This window comes from Pyxicephalus adspersus, chromosome 3 (assembly GCF_032062135.1).
Source record: "Pyxicephalus adspersus chromosome 3, UCB_Pads_2.0, whole genome shotgun sequence".
NCBI classification, from domain to species: domain Eukaryota; kingdom Metazoa; phylum Chordata; class Amphibia; order Anura; family Pyxicephalidae; genus Pyxicephalus; species Pyxicephalus adspersus.
Window position 1 is genome coordinate 4903124 of NC_092860.1, and position 16023 is coordinate 4919146.

Here is a 16023-nt window from a genome sequence, read left to right on the forward strand (position 1 = left end):
TTTTGAGCGCTCTTTTAAATGAGCAGAAAGTAGGAGCAAGCCGAATAGGACGAGGAAGACCATTCCAGAGAGTCAGGGCAGCTATAGAGAAGTCTTGGAGCCGTGCGTGTGATGAGGTTATGAGTGAGGAAGTCATTAGTAGGTCATTGGAGGAGCAGAGAGAGAGCGGCTGGGGGAGAATTTTTTAACCATGTCAGAAATATAAGTGGGACAATAACTGTGGAGGGATTTGAAGGCAAAGCACAGGAGATGAATTTGATTCTAAGGTGAAATGGAAGCCAATGTAGAGATCTGCAAAGAGAAGCAGCGGAAGATGAGCGGAGGGAAGGATGAATGAGTCCGGTTGCAGCATTCACCTATTTGTATCACCTATCTGTATCAGCTTCCCACGTTGGGACGCCACACTCAGGTGTACCAGAGCAGTAGTTGGATATGAAGTGAGACTGAAGCCGAATGGAACGATAGCTATTTGCAATGAGTTTTACCTGGTGGGCAATAATGTGGATTAAAGCAAAAAAAATACTATGAATATTAGTGATATATAGGAACACCAATATCAAAAAGTGGAATCATAAAGTGGATAAATAATGGATTTATTGCTGAGTGATTCATAGTCCATTGCTGTCCTTGCCTGCTCTTGCCGGCTTTATGTACTACAGCTATCAGATATTTCTGTCTTCCTTTCTTTCCTGAAAAAGCGGATTTAATTTGTGAAACGCGTCAAAAATCATCAGGGTGTGGCCCCTAGGATTGGGTAACCCAGACAGGAATATTCGAATATGCCTGTCGCACATTTTTAATAAATTTTAATTTAAATGGAAAAAAAAAGAATTTTAATGTAAATATTATGTTATTAAATAAAGATATTTTTTTGAGTATTGTTGGCCTTGAAAGTTCCATTTACTGAGCCAATCCCTCAAACCCCTATCCTAAGTTAAATCAGGGATGTGGCCATGTGCTAATTAGGAAGTTGGTTAGACTTTGTTGAATTTGATAATACGTATCTGACCGGCTGCTGTGATTTGGATCTTCACTGCTGAACAATATTCATTATTTACTATGTCATTCCAAGAAATAATCAGCTATAAGTGTATGCATCGTAAAGTGTGTTGCTTTCAGGGACAGAAAGTTGCATTGCAATACTGAAGACAATACACCTAGAGATCATACCCCGGTATCTGGAATTATTTTATTCTATAATGAATGTCTTTTTGTGCCACACAGGAGGTCATGGCGGATTCTACAGATCATTCTATTTGGCTTACTGCCCTGAAGCAACCAAATTCTGGTATTGTTGGGATGGTAAACTGCCTGCGCCAGGAACCCGGTGGACAGAGAATCAGGTATTATTGCTGACATGTATTCATTTAATGCAATTAGATTCCTTGCTTTAGAAATGCTGACCGCATAGGACAGCTTGAAAGAGTGGTAAGTATCTAATATCCTAATGCAGAAGCAAGTGAATATACAAAGCTGCAGAACGTGGTGTTTCAAATATCCAATCAGTATTTATATAGCGCCATCATATTACACAGCGCTGTACAAAGTTCATAGTCATGTCCCTCGAAGGAGCTCACAATCTAATTTCCCTACCATAGTCATATATCATTACCAAAGTCCAAGGTGAATTTTAGGGGGAAGCCAATTAACCTGTTTTTGGAATGTGGGAGGAAACCGGAGTACCCGGAGGAAACCCACACAAACACGGGGAGAACCTGCAAACTCCATGCAGATAGGGTCCTGGCCTATATTCCAACCGGGGACCCAGCGCTGCAATGGCCAGAATGCTAACCACTGAGAAACTTTGCTGCCCGTTCTTTAAACTCTGTGGCCTAAAGGGTGTATTTTAAACTCCAGAATTCATTACAAATGCAGCGTTCAAATGCAGGCAGCAGGATCACTCATCGGATGTAATTGGTCTGAATGCATTCTGAAAATATTCAATAAAAACACTAACATTTCCCTTTATGTCATTTTCTTTTTACCAATATAAGGAGTAAATTTTTGTTAAGCTTCAGTGCTCAACCCAGAAATTTTTTTAAGCTGGGTGGGAAGAAAATGTAGGTGGGTGGCAGCCCCTGTATTGTGACCAAACTCTTTAGTAACCACCCAAAAACAGCCGGGTGGGTGCTGAAAAGTGCCGGGTGGTGCACCCAGCTAAAAGGGCCTGGGGAGAACCCTGAGCTTACTACATTAAGCAGCCCGTTATTGTAATATCTGTGTGCTGATCTTCCATCTAACACTCTTGTATTGTCATTTTTACCCCCAGATGTATCTTTAATTCTGATGTGGAATCATATGAGCTTCCTAAACAGGACATCGAGCTGCTACAGCACAAGGATTTGGTAATGAACGTTTACCATGATGGGAAGTGGGGATCGTTCCGCCATGTTCCATTTCAGAAAGGTTAGTGAGTAACATGTTCATGTGCTACGTGTCATCAGTTCTCAATATCTCTGAAATGATATTCCTCCTTCTACTTGCTCCTACTTTCTGCTCATTTAAAAGAGCACTCAAAACGCATTTTTTCAATCTTGCCTACCCGTCTTCTTCTGTCTTTTGAAACCGTCACTACTTCCCACCACTCCATATCTCCCCTCCTATTGTGTGATATTTCCCCCACCTCTTAGATTGTAAGCTCTTCAGGACAAGGTCCTCTCCTCTCCTGTATCACTGTCTATATCTATCTGTCATTCACAACCTCTTTTTAATGTACAGCGCTCTGTAATTTGTTAGCGCTATATAAATCAAAAAGTCAAGCAACTAGAAGTGGGCTTTGGACTTTTTGGGTAGTTATAATCCTTGTCCCCGAGGTAGCTTATTTAAACATTGCTGCAAAATTGAACTCTTAATATATATAGGTACCTAAATCATTTGCGTGACTCTGATATTTGTGAACCTAAAATCTTCTTTCTGCAGATCAAGCTCAGGATGAAACTCAGTTTGCCTTTGTAAATGTCCTGACTCGAGGTGACCTCTCTACTCTGCGCTGGATCGCCTCCCCGCTGCGTCATTTCCAGCCCACTAACCCCAATGTGAAACTCTGTAAAGTTTACTATGCTTCACTCAATTTCCGGGACATCATGCTGGCAACCGGGAAACTACCCCCTGATGCCATCCCAGGTAAGATCTCATGGCTATAGCAAGAATCAGAATCATCCACCAATGCATAGGACTGCACAGCAGTTAGGAAAACTTTGCCAAGTGGTAGATGCAGCCAGTGGATTTGTTACAGACAATTCAGTAAAGTTAAAGAATGAGCACATTTATTATTTTTATTTTAAAGAATTAGTTTCTAATTCATTCGCCAGATTAGATGTATAAAAAAAGTAGACCAGTGGAGAATTTGCATTACAACCCTCAGATATTAAGATTTAGAATATTTTATCTAGCCGTGTATGTTGAGATATGTTCTGTGACATTAAAGATAATTATTTTTCTTGTTTTCTCTCTTTACAAGGTGATTTGGCTTTGCAGCAGTGCATGCTTGGAATGGAGTTTTCAGGTCGTGACCCAGCTGGCAAAAGGGTCATGGGGCTTCTTCCAGCTAAAGGCCTGGCTACCTCTGTGGATGCTGACCAGCGCTTCCTGTGGAACGTCCCTGATAACTGGTAAATATAACCGATCTATAATGTATAAAAGTCTAATATATATCTATAATGTGAACTGCCACAGGGAAAAGTCATCATTTGTCCAGCAGAGTCCAGTAAAGTAATGATTACCAATGACCAAGTGTAAGAGATGTCTACGATAGTCTCAGCAATGGTGGATGAAGCTGAAACTGATAATATTTTGGATAGATGGTGCTGCATTCAATCATACGCATACTATATGACCTAGGGGTTGTGGATATGGGACAGTCATGCTGATATGCGTTTGCAGACATGCCATTCCAAAACCAACATAAATATAAATGATATAAAGTTTAAAATCCCCTCCTTTGCAGTGTGTACAGCCTCCACTCTTCTGGGTGTCTGTGGGAATTTGTACCCATTCAGCCACACGTGATTCAGGTACTGATATTGGTAAAGAAGATCTGGCTCGGTGTTCTAATTCATTACACAAATGATTCGGTTGGGATCAGGGTTCTGTTCAGGTTACTTAATCTCTTCTATATCAAGCTCATCATGATTTATTAAAGCTCTCCAAGGCTGGAGGGGATACACTTTCATCAGTGAAGCTGGGTGATCCAGCAAACCTGAAATAGATCTGGTCCAGGATTCAAAACATTTGCTGGCAAATAGCAGATGATTTTGAAGAAATCTATTCCAGGTTTGCTGGATCACCCAGCTTCACTGATGGAAGTGTATTCTCTCCAGCCTTGGAGAGCTTTATTAAATCAGGCCCCATGTCTTTATGGTGACTTGGTGGCTAGTTTGGTGCACATGGGCACAGACGTTTTGGAACATAACAAGCCCTTCACCAACCTATTGCCTAGGTTGGCTATGAATATTAAAATGCCTTTTTATGCTGCATTATCAATATTACGCTTCACTTGAAACACCTGAATTATAATTTGGTGAGAAGGGTTCACATTTTTTGCTCATTTTGCAAACCACCTTCCTTCTGTTCTGCTATTGTAACTGATTAGTGCTGAACTTTGTGGTTGCACTTTAAGATTTGCCAGCTCTTGGTGTCTGTATAGTAGAATACATATATGTGTAATAGAGCAGCAAAAAAAGAAAATTTTGGTGGTCCTCGGCTCTTGCCGGTGCTCCCCCGAGCCGGGTCAGGAGAAGGACCCCACTGGGGGGGGGGGTGCACCGGCCAGAGCTGCGAACGACATCACCTTGACGGATCCCTGGCTCAGGTAAGTGGACGGGTTGGATCTCAGACCTGCGATGGTGGAGTGGGCAGGTTCTGCCATCATGACATCACTAAAGGGGGAGTTTCTTCTCGCACATGCACGGTCCGGAGATGGTAAATTTAGTGATCCGCGGGACCGAAAAGGTTGGCAACCACTGTAGTAGAGAAACCCTCCTACAAAGTGTTATTAAGTCTAAAATGATTAGAACATAATTAAACAAAGAAGCAGAAAGAATGGCTGTTTGAGACTACACTGATTCATTAAAACTTTTTCAGTGTGCATTTCAACAGCACAACCAGTACACTTCTATAGAGTTCTGCTCAAGTGATTCCAGCATTAAAAGTTTTTGGTCTAAATAGAGCTCCAGTAGGTTGTAAACACATACAAATATTAAGGCATATTGGTGTCACAATGAAAAATAAATTTGTTTCTGTACCCGACGCGTTTTGCCTTTTGACTTCATCAGGGGACGTTTGAGAGACTTCAAATTAAGACTTTAAGTAAGTACTCAGAATCTGTAAACACAAAATACAAGCTATCCCTGTTGTCTTGCAGGTCCTTGGCTGATGCTGCCACAGTACCGGTGGTCTATGCTACCGCTTACTACGCACTGCTTGTACGAGGACGTTTACGGAAAGGCGAAAGTGTTCTCATCCACTCTGGGTCAGGAGGAGTCGGTCAGGCAGCTATTGCTATATCTCTTAGCATGGGGTGCCAAGTGTTCACTACAGTGGGTAAGTTGTCAGGGTAAAGTTTTGGGTTTAAAATTACATGTCATGTTTTATTTAAAGAGTTAGTCCACACAAACTGTTCGGATGGACAGTTATAAAAAAAATCAGTCTGGTCTATTTCTTGGGGACTCTCTGGGTGAGATCTCTGTTCTGGGTCTGCACACCAGTATAAGGGACTCTTTCCATCCCTGCTGGATTTATAAATGTTCTTTTTAATATAGATAAAGTATTATGAGGAACTGTAACACGTAACAAGGCATTCACACCCAAACTTCCAAATAGACTAGAACAGAGTCTGCCATTAAGTGAGACTTATTTCACTCTTAGGGGATCCAAGGCATAAAAAGCTGTCCATACCATTGAACTCCATCTTTAAGTACAACTGAACTTTTGATTTGGCTAATCCTTTAAAATAAAAAGTCCAAGTATGATTTGGTTCACAAATTAACATTTTAAAATGACTGGATTAACAGATTATAATAATTATTTTTAGTTACATCATATGGTCAAAAGTTTATGAGCACTTTCCATCACCCCATGCGAGCTTTTTAGAGGTCCTTGGTATTCTCCCCTGAAATTATTTTAGGCTGGGTGGGAAGAAGTTGTAGGCGGGTGGCACCCCCTGTATTATGACCAAACTTTTCAATAATGAAAAGTGCCAGGTGGTGCATCCGGCTGGGGGGAACATTGGTCCTATTCCACAACCATGGGCATTATTAAGGAGTTCTGCCCCATTTATGATGTTATTAGGTTCCACTCTTCAGGGAAGGCTTTCCACAATATTTTGGATTGTGCTTGTGATGCTAAATGATTAGAGTTCCTCCAAACCAAACTCATGGAGCTGGCTTTGTATATAGGGCCACAGTCATGACCAAAATCAGAAAAGGGCCTTCTACAGACTCTTGCATCATGGCTGAGGTGCACAAGAGTGTAAAATGTCTTTGCATGGGGGAGCATTAACACAATCTTTCTCTTGAAGCACTTGATCTCCGATAACATGACCCCGTATGTGTTTTGCAGGATCTGCTGAGAAGCAGGAATATCTTCAAAGCAAATTCCCACAACTCAGCTCCAGGTGCTTTGCAAACTCCAGAAATACGTCTTTTGAACAGCACTTGCTCAGTGTCACAGGAGGCAGAGGTAAGCAGCTTGGCATTAGGATGTCCACCTATCGCTTTAATCCGTTGAGACAACACTGACCGTCTGCTCGTTATTTCTTTCACAGGAGTCGATCTGATCCTGAACTCTTTGGCAGAGGAAAAGTTACAGGCCAGCCTGCGGTGCCTGGCGCGTCACGGGCGCTTCCTGGAAATTGGCAAATATGATTTGTCCAACAACACACCACTGGGTGAGTATAAGTTTTACAAACTTTTAGAATTTATTATTAGATCTATTGCATTTCCTTCTAATCTGCATTAGACCAAAGAGGGCTTCTATGACTAGAACCAGAATGCAAAGCCTGGTTAAAGAAAAGGCCTGTCAATATTGGCCCTCAAAATAGAACATATGTCCATGTCAGGGGAGGGAATGGTGCAGAAACCAGTAACCCCCTTTTGTCCACAGGGTAATATTATATATTTTTTTTGAATTAACTAAACAGTAGAACCTTACTAAAAAAATGATTTATGTCTTTCAATTCCATTATATATACAAAAATAAGGTTTATTCTTCATAGTGGTTGGATCAATGCAAAGTATTCCTTGTTTGCTGCTGGAGCATTGGTTTGCAATACAGGCATAGGCTAGTGTTATGTGGCCATTTATTACAAACTGCATACAGCTTTTTCAGGATATTTGCCCATCATTAGTGCAGTGTTTAAAAAATCATGGATTTATGAGAAATTGCTTGCCGAAAATATGAATATAACATTGAAGTTCCGTGCATATTGGTCCCCCTGATTCGCGCACCCAAAATCCACGGTGCAAGTTTAATTCAAAGTATTTTCTAAATCAGATTTACTGATCCAGAATTCATCTGTCTCTCTATGTTGGTTACTATTTTATAGTTTTTATAGTTTTGTTATCCTGACACTATGTTTGTTTTGTCATTTTTGATTTTTTATTGTTTTGTTGTAATGACCGTATTGCTTGTACTTATACTGAAAAACTTTCAATAAAAAATTATCTTTAAAAAAAAAACATGGATTTTATGAGGTTTAGCTTATAGGTATTAAAGATAGCACAACCAGAGAGGTGATGGTGAGGACTAAACAAGAGCAACATTATTTATTCCCCCTATAAAGTCATCACTAAATGTTTAAAAGTTTTGCAGTGGCAAGTGAAATCAAAAAGGGGCCCTAAGTCAGTTTCTGTTGGTGTAGTCACCACTTGCCCCAAACTACACCTCCAATGCTACACACAATATGGGGGCAGGTGCAGTAGATATTGCCAAGGCATACACAACATTATATTTCAATGTTTTCTCCTTGCTTCCTCTCTGCAGGTATGGCTTTATTCTTGAAGAACGTGGCCTTCCATGGAATCTTGCTTGATGCCCTCTTTGAAGAAGGAAACAGAGAATGGGAGGAAGTATCTGACCTGCTAAAATCTGGCATAAGGGATGGAGTAGTGAAGCCACTTAAGAGCACAATCTTCACTCGGGATGAGGTTGAACCAGCGTTCAGGTTCATGGCACAAGGAAGACACATTGGAAAAGTTCTGATAAAGGTAGGCAAGTGATGGAATGTATTCCCTTTAGAACCTGGGATACATTATGCAGCTTTGAGTCCAGTAATAGCATGCAATTATTGTACGTATCTGGGTTTACTCGGTATTAGTCCATGTATAGCTGAGCTCAAACAGCAGGAGTGTGAAGCAGCACATAGGACATGGACATGCTATATATCTGATCACCGTCTATATGCTGTGATCTTTTCATTTAGGTTCGTGATGAAGAGATCGGATCTGTTACGGATTCTGACGTTTTACTCCCGGCTATCCCACGCACATCCTTCCCTCCAACAAAATCCTACATTATCACCGGAGGACTGGGCGGGTTCGGTCTGGAGTTAGCACAATGGTTAATTGAAAGGGGTGTTCGCAATCTCATTCTGACCTCTCGATCCGGGATAAGGAACGGTAAGCTTTCACAATACAAATGCATATATCAGGAATGTTTTACTATGAAGAGAAAGAGAAGAGGAGGGGGTAGGTTGATAATAAAATTCTCAGTTTCTGCCAAGCCTATATGTATATAAACAATCAAAAAAGAGAAGAAAGAAAAGAGGCTTTTTACAGTTTACTTATCACTTATTATTAGGGATTACAGATTGATTGAATGTGTGAAATTGCTATATAATACACAATCCATCATATATTTTCATAACAACTATCCAATGTTTCAAATGAGTAACATGTCTTGTCCCGGCACATTTTGCCTTATTGGCTTCCTCAGAGGAGGGAAGAGACTTGGATAATGAATAATAAATCTCTATAGTCCCAGAAATTGTATAGATTAGATAGCTTTTTGTGGGTGAATAAATTGTTCACTTGGGGGGGGGGGGATTGCCTATTGAGGAAGGCAATGGAGAGGGAAGGGAAAAACACCAGGGACTCCTCCAAGGGGTGGGAAGGCAAAAAGATTTTTTATCTTGGATTATATTACACTTTTTGGAGATGCTTGGAGAGTCCAACCATGTGAATGATAGTTGGGGATGAGTGTAATCCAAGTAATATAACAAAGTTAATTCAAAGAGTTCAACTTGTATTAGGTAGAATGGAGATCAATTGGAGGAAGGAGTTGCGGTGTGTTTTAAATGACAAAGAAGCAGAGCGTCCGCTGCCAATCAGCGGGTCCACATATCGGGAAGTAGTTTCAGCAAGTTCTATAGATTGCTTTAAGAAAAAGCTGGATGATTTCTAGAAGCACAGAATATAACTGGGGATTAAGGATTTATAGTAAAAATACCAGTGACTGTTGATCCAGGGAACATCCGATTGTCTCATGGAATCAGGAAGGAATGTTTTCCTTGTTGAAGCAAATTGTACCAGGAGTTTTTTTTTTCCTTCCTCTGGACCAATTATGTCCTATAGGGTTTTATATCCGGGATATGATTATTTATGATTTTATTTGATGGACTTTTTTCAACCTGACTTAATATGTAACTATATTGTGCTGAATTTACATTTTATGATATGGTAAAGGTATTTATAATTGTGAGCTTAAAAGCCAATTTACACTTTGTTCTTCATTTTAGGTTATCAAGCAAAACAAGTGCAGAGCTGGAAGGACGCAGGGATTACCATTGTGGTTTCAACCAAAGATGTGGGGTCTATAGGGGGAACGAGACAACTGATCGATGCTGCTTCACAATTAGGGCCAGTCGGTGGAATATTCAATCTGGCCATGGTAAGAAAATCATTGTTCTTGTAACTATGGGCTCTATTTATAAAACAGGGAATCAGACAGGTTTGTGTGTTTCAATGGCAGTAATTAAATATTCCCTGATTTATAAACAGAGCCCTGTATGTTCTATGGCCAGCACCGTGCCTCAGGGGTTAGCACTCTTGCACTGCTAGGTCCTAGGTTCGAATCCCACCCAGGACACTATCTGCATGGAGTTTGCAGGTTCTCCCCGTGTCTGCGTGGGTTTCCTTCGGGTACTCCGGTTTCCTCCCACATCCCAAAAACATGCAGTTAAAAAAAAATGTGACCCTAGACTACATTAATGACATATGACTATAGTAGGGACATTAGATTGTGAGCTCCTTTGAGGGACAGTTAGTGACATGACTATGGTCTTTGTACAGCGCTCGTAATTTGATGGCGCTATATAAATACTGTGTAATATTATGTTCTGCATACATTGAACCACAATTACACAGCTTTTAAATCCTTAATTCCCTCAATTTATTCTGTATGCCAGCCTTTGCTTATAGCAGAACTTTGCCAATCCCTTTATATACCACCACAGCACACCTTCCCAAGGTACATATTTTACACCTTATGCAGCAATACATTTCACAGTAGACGGGTAAATGAACCCTAAATCTTGCCCAATGTGCTCGTATGTAATGGGTACAGATCCCAATAAAATTCTGAAAGTGTTTCTATCCCTCTTCTGTTCATAACAAAACATAAATTGGTTTTATTTCTACCTTAAATTTGACTTTCCTCTGTTCTGTGAAAGCAAATAGAACATTCAAAGGCCTCTGCTTTTGCTTAACTTTCATCCTGACTTTATGCGCTAAGGGGTAAGGTGTTAAAAATGCAATTCTTGAGCGTCCATATTTTCCCTTAATGCTGCATTTAGGGGAGTGGTTGCAGGTATTTTAGATATAAGCGGTACTTTACCTCTTTACCTCTTTATAAGCGGAGTTTAAAGAGTTTTTAAGTTTGATTATCAGAACATTCTGTATTTCTTAACAGGTGCTCAAAGATGCCATGATTGAGAACTTATCCACAAAACTATTCCAAGATGTGAACAAACCAAAGTATGATGGCACTCTAAATCTAGACAGGTAACTACAAATTATAAAACATTCAGACAGGTGCATTTGGTTTACATAATGTTTTTATTGTGTATTTTAAAATACGAGGTGTGTTGAGAAGTTCCTGGCTTTGCCCAGAAAGAAGAGAGCCAGAGTTACACCAAATAACACATTTATTGAACATATTCCCCCGAGACTGATGCACTTGGTACAGCGTAGTTGCAGCTTTTCTACACCGTTCAAATAAAAGTCCTTTGGTTGGGCCACAAACCAGCTCTCGGCAGCATCTTTGATGTCAGAAATGTCCTCAAAACGTTGCCCCTTCAGGTGTTTCTTCAAATTCGGAAACAGATAGTAATCCGAAGGGGCCAGGTCAGGTGAGTATGGTAAATGGTGGATTAATTGGAAACCCAGGGTGTTCAATTTGGCAGCCACAACGTTGGACGTGTGCGCAGGTGCATTGTCCTGCAAAAAAAGGATCCTTTTGGTCAACTTTCCACAGCGTTTCGTCTTTATTGCCTCCTTCAGCTGGTCCAGGAAGTTAGCATAATACTGTCCGGTGATACTAGAGCCTGGAGGTAGGTAGTCCACCAACATAATACCGTCTTTGTCCAAGAAAACGGACGCCATAACTTTTTTTGCTGATTTCTGGGTTCGGACTGTATTCGGCCGCAGGGACTTTCATGGTTTCAGGATCATAGATGTGGAGCCAGGTTTCATCCTCGGTCAGTAACCTAGCCAAAAAGTCCTGTGCAGCTTCAAAATGGGCCAAAACAGCTTTGGATGCTTCAACTCGTTCCGTCTTCTGATCACTGTTCAAACATTTCGCACCCACTTTGCTGAAAGCTTGCGCATGTCTAGGATAGTGGTGATAACAAACCCAACACGCTCCCGTGAGATGTCAAGTATCTTTTTTGTGGATATTCCCCGGTCCTCAATAATCAGCTCATGGACAGCATCGCAGGTTGCCGGGTCAGTTGAGGTTGGGGGGCGCGCACTGCGGGGCTCATCTTCTACGGTGAAATGCCCAGTCTTGAAACGAGATATCCAGGTTCTGACAGTGCTGTAGGAAGGACACTTCTGCCCCAGTGTTTGTGACATCTCAGGGTGAAAGTCCTTCGCTGACTTTCCCTGGAGAAACAAAAACTTCATAACGGCCCGTAACTCCAACGACGTGAAACTTGCTTGTGCCTCTGCCATCACAGCTTCTCACTAAAAGAAAAACAGTTTTAAGAATCGCAAAGACCTGATATTTGCACAGTTACATACTAAGATATTAGGCTATGCCCTCACACTCATTTTTCTATTTCATCTGGAAGGGGGCAAAGCCAGGAACTTCTCAGAACCCCCTCGTATCTATGTGTAAAATAAATGATTGGATACAATGGCAGCCATATTTGTCCATTACATGCACAGGCTGTTCTTGCAGTAATACCTAATGGTTGGGTTTATTGCTTTTCTTGACATGGCAAATCTAAGGGGTCTAGGTATACATTCTTTCACATAAGGACCATTTAAAAAGTGTACACTTAGAAATAAACCTATTCTGAGACATGATTTAGGCTGCCATTGCTGACCTGGATCTGCTTTTTTTCTGTTTCTTTGGTTGGTGTTCTGATCCTTTGGTCCCAATGTATTAAAGCTCTCCAAGGCTGGAGAGGATACATTTTTCATGATCCAACAAACCTGGAATGAATTTCCTAAAAGTCATTTGTTAGCAAATGTTTTGAATCCTGGACCAGATCCATTCCAGGTTTGCTGGATCACTCAGCTTCACTGATGAAGTGTATCCTCTCCAGCCTTGAAGAGCTTTATTAAATCAGGCTCTCTGCCTTTATTACTTTCCGAATCTTCTGACCCAGAAAAAAGATTAGCCTAGCTAATTACCACACCAATATCTGCATGCTTGCTTCAGGTATGACTGAGGCTACTGAAACCAAAGGATCAGCTTTACAAAGTAACTTGGCAATTAGCATTCTTTAGAATGAGTTCAGAAATGGCAGCTGATAGGTCCACCTAAATTAGGTTGAATGAGACAAATACAAATTAATAAGGAAAAAAACTTGAAAAAAAAATAGATAAAGCCTACAATGATAAGCTATGTTCTCACAGACAATACATTTGCTTTTACATGTATGTAACCAATATTCTATAATAGTATTACTATAAACAGAATCTCCATATTTTATTTCGCAATGTCATTGGTGTTTGGTAAATAACGAACTTGTGTCTATAGTTGTTAGAGTCAAAATAAAGGAGACCAGGCCTCTGAGACATCATGGCTTTGCCCATGATGTCTTGTTATAATATATGTGAACCGGTGCTGATACCATACCATGGGCCCAAACCTCAAGCAGCTAGACCTTCACGGCACGGCTGTTGGCTTCATACGTGTCTATAATAATCAAAAACAATCTTACCTAAAAAATGAAAGAATGATACGCTATTCATCTCTAGAAGCCATAGTACAGCCATATGCCACCCAAGCCATGCAAGTGACTAAGTTCCTTAATATTATTTTTACAGCGTAAGCCGTGAGAAGTGTCCGGAACTCGATCACTTTGTGGTCTTTTCTTCTGTGAGCTGTGGGCGAGGAAATGCAGGACAGAGCAATTACGGATTTGCCAACTCAACCATGGAGAGAATTTGTGAAAAACGGCGACAGGACAATTTGCCAGGTATGGACAATTTTTATTATTATTATTATTATTTAGGATTTATATAGCGCCAACAATTACACAGCGCTGTACATTAAAATGGGGTCACAAAGGCAAACTGAGTTTCATCCTGAGCTTGATCTGCAGAAAGAAGATTTTAGGTTCACAAATATCAGAGTCACACAAATGATTTAGGTACTTATATATATTAGAGTTCAATTTTGCAGCAATGTTTGACTAAGCTACCTCGGAGATTAAAACTTCACAAATACTTCTTTAACAAATCCAGAAAAGCCCAAAGCCCACTTCTAGTTTCTTGACTTTTTGATTTATATAGCGCCAACATATTACGCAGCGTTGTACATTAAATAGGGCTTGCAAATGACAGACAGATACAGACAGTGACACAGGAGGAGGAGAGGACCCTGCCCTGAAGAGCTTACAATCTAGAAGTTGGGGAAAGTATCACACAATAGGTTATAGTTTACAGACATGACTTTAGGAGGCACTTGGTTGGTACCAAGAAATAGATCACCTGAAGACTGTTCTTATATTCCACCCCTGGCACGTCGGGTTTAGTTCTAACGTTCATAATCTTGTAATTTCCTGCAGGTTTGGCAGTACAGTGGGGAGCCATTGGTGATGTAGGAGTCGTTCTCGAGACCATGGGAAATAACGATACGGTGATCGGAGGAACATTGCCTCAGAGGATAAGCTCCTGTCTGGAGGTTCTGGACCAGTTCCTAAACCAACCTCACCCCGTCATGTCCAGCTTTGTCCTGGCCGAGAAGACCATCTCTGTCAAAGCCAAAGGAGCTGGTCAACAAGATTTGGTGGAAGCTGTGGCTCACATATTAGGTAAGGAGATCATAGACACACAAAGCTCCTACATATTATTATTATTATTATTATTATTATTACACAGTATTTATATAGTGCCATCATATTATGCAGCGCTGTACAAAGTCATTAGTCGTACATATTATATGGCTTGCTAAACAAAGGAGGGCAGCCCTAGTAATACGACTTTTCCTAGTTTCTATATGTGTCGTAGTATTGAGCAAGTATATAAGCTGCTTCTATTAGACGGGTGTCAGATACCTCAGTCTATCATGCTCATGTAGAAGTTATCCATGTTGCATGGTTTTTATTATCAGTATTCCAAATATGAAGCATTAACTATTACCCAACCATAGCAGACCGATCTATAGCAGATAGATCAGAATATTTTTACATATTTAGAAATGTATAATAATCATCTAACTATAGGTTGAAATTCCGTGTGGAAAGAAATTGTCCAACATATACTGAATGCATGTTGGGTAAAAAGGAGATTTGTCAATGAGGAGAGATTAGCAGAACTGAATCTATTCTCCCTTGAGAAGAGACGTATAAGGGGGGGATATGATCACCCTGTATAAATATATAAATGGTTCATATAGAGAACTCTCTTCCCCATTATTCACTGTAATGTCATTACAAAGCACAGGGGGGCGCTCTTTGTGTCTGGAGGAAAAGAAGTTTAAGCTCTGGATAAGGAAGGGATTCTTTACTGTAAGGTCTGTGAAAATGTGGAATCGGCTCCTTCAGGAAGTAGTTTCAGCAACTAATATAGATTGCTTTAAGAAAAAGCTGGATGATTTCTAGAAGCACAGAATATAACTGGGGATTAAGGATTTAAAGTAAAAATAACAGAGACTGCTGATCCCGGGAACATCCGATTGCCTCATGGAATCAGTAAGGAATTTTTTTCCCCTGTTGGAGCAAATTGAACCAGGGGGTTATAAGGAATTTTTCTTTCCCTTCCTCTGGATCAGTTATGTCGATAGGGTCTTATCTAGGATATGTGGTTGAACTAACTATGTAACCCCTGATCAGCCTAGGACTGGGCCCAAGGGTAGACAACAAAGGTGGATCAGAGAGTCATCTATTCTACTAAAGTAGATCTCAACTTGGGTGGGGGGTAGATTGTCCATTTCTTTGGATTGTTAAGGACCTTGTGTTGTCAGATTGCATAGAGAACACTAGTTAGGCTAGCAGAAGCCGGAAGCCACTGTATCTTAAGCTTTATCAAATTATAAAAGAAGCTTAAGTATAAAAGTTTTCAGTTCCCCATAAACTTTTGCATTGTGTCTAGGTATAAATTGGTAGAGATGGGAAGAGGAAGGGGTATTGTTTTTCTGAGTTTATGCCAAGCCCCTAATGATTATAATTTGAAAGAGAAAAAGGATAAGGAAAGAGAGGCTTTTTTGGCATAATCACACAAAATAAAAAGAAAATGAATATATCATCAAATTATGCAAACATAATATAAGTGGAATACATTGTGCAATGCCAACATTATATCCATACATATGGATATATATAACATTGGCTTCCATTTCACCTTAGAATCAAAT

At 40.3% G+C, this 16023-nt stretch overlaps 1 protein-coding gene across 1 annotated transcript in view; it reads left to right on the forward strand.

Moving 5' to 3' along the window:
* Positions 1–16023, forward strand: part of FASN (fatty acid synthase) — a gene marked incomplete in the record, with an annotated part of 66339 nt that overhangs the window by 40461 nt on the left and 9855 nt on the right. Inside the window, 13 exon segments of the mRNA XM_072403382.1 lie at positions 1225–1343; positions 2270–2406; positions 2920–3123; positions 3461–3611; positions 5363–5541; positions 6559–6678; positions 6764–6886; positions 7981–8204; positions 8420–8615; positions 9734–9885; positions 10906–10997; positions 13494–13645; positions 14237–14482. Of these exon segments, the coding sequence (XP_072259483.1) occupies positions 1225–1343; positions 2270–2406; positions 2920–3123; positions 3461–3611; positions 5363–5541; positions 6559–6678; positions 6764–6886; positions 7981–8204; positions 8420–8615; positions 9734–9885; positions 10906–10997; positions 13494–13645; positions 14237–14482 (2095 nt within the window).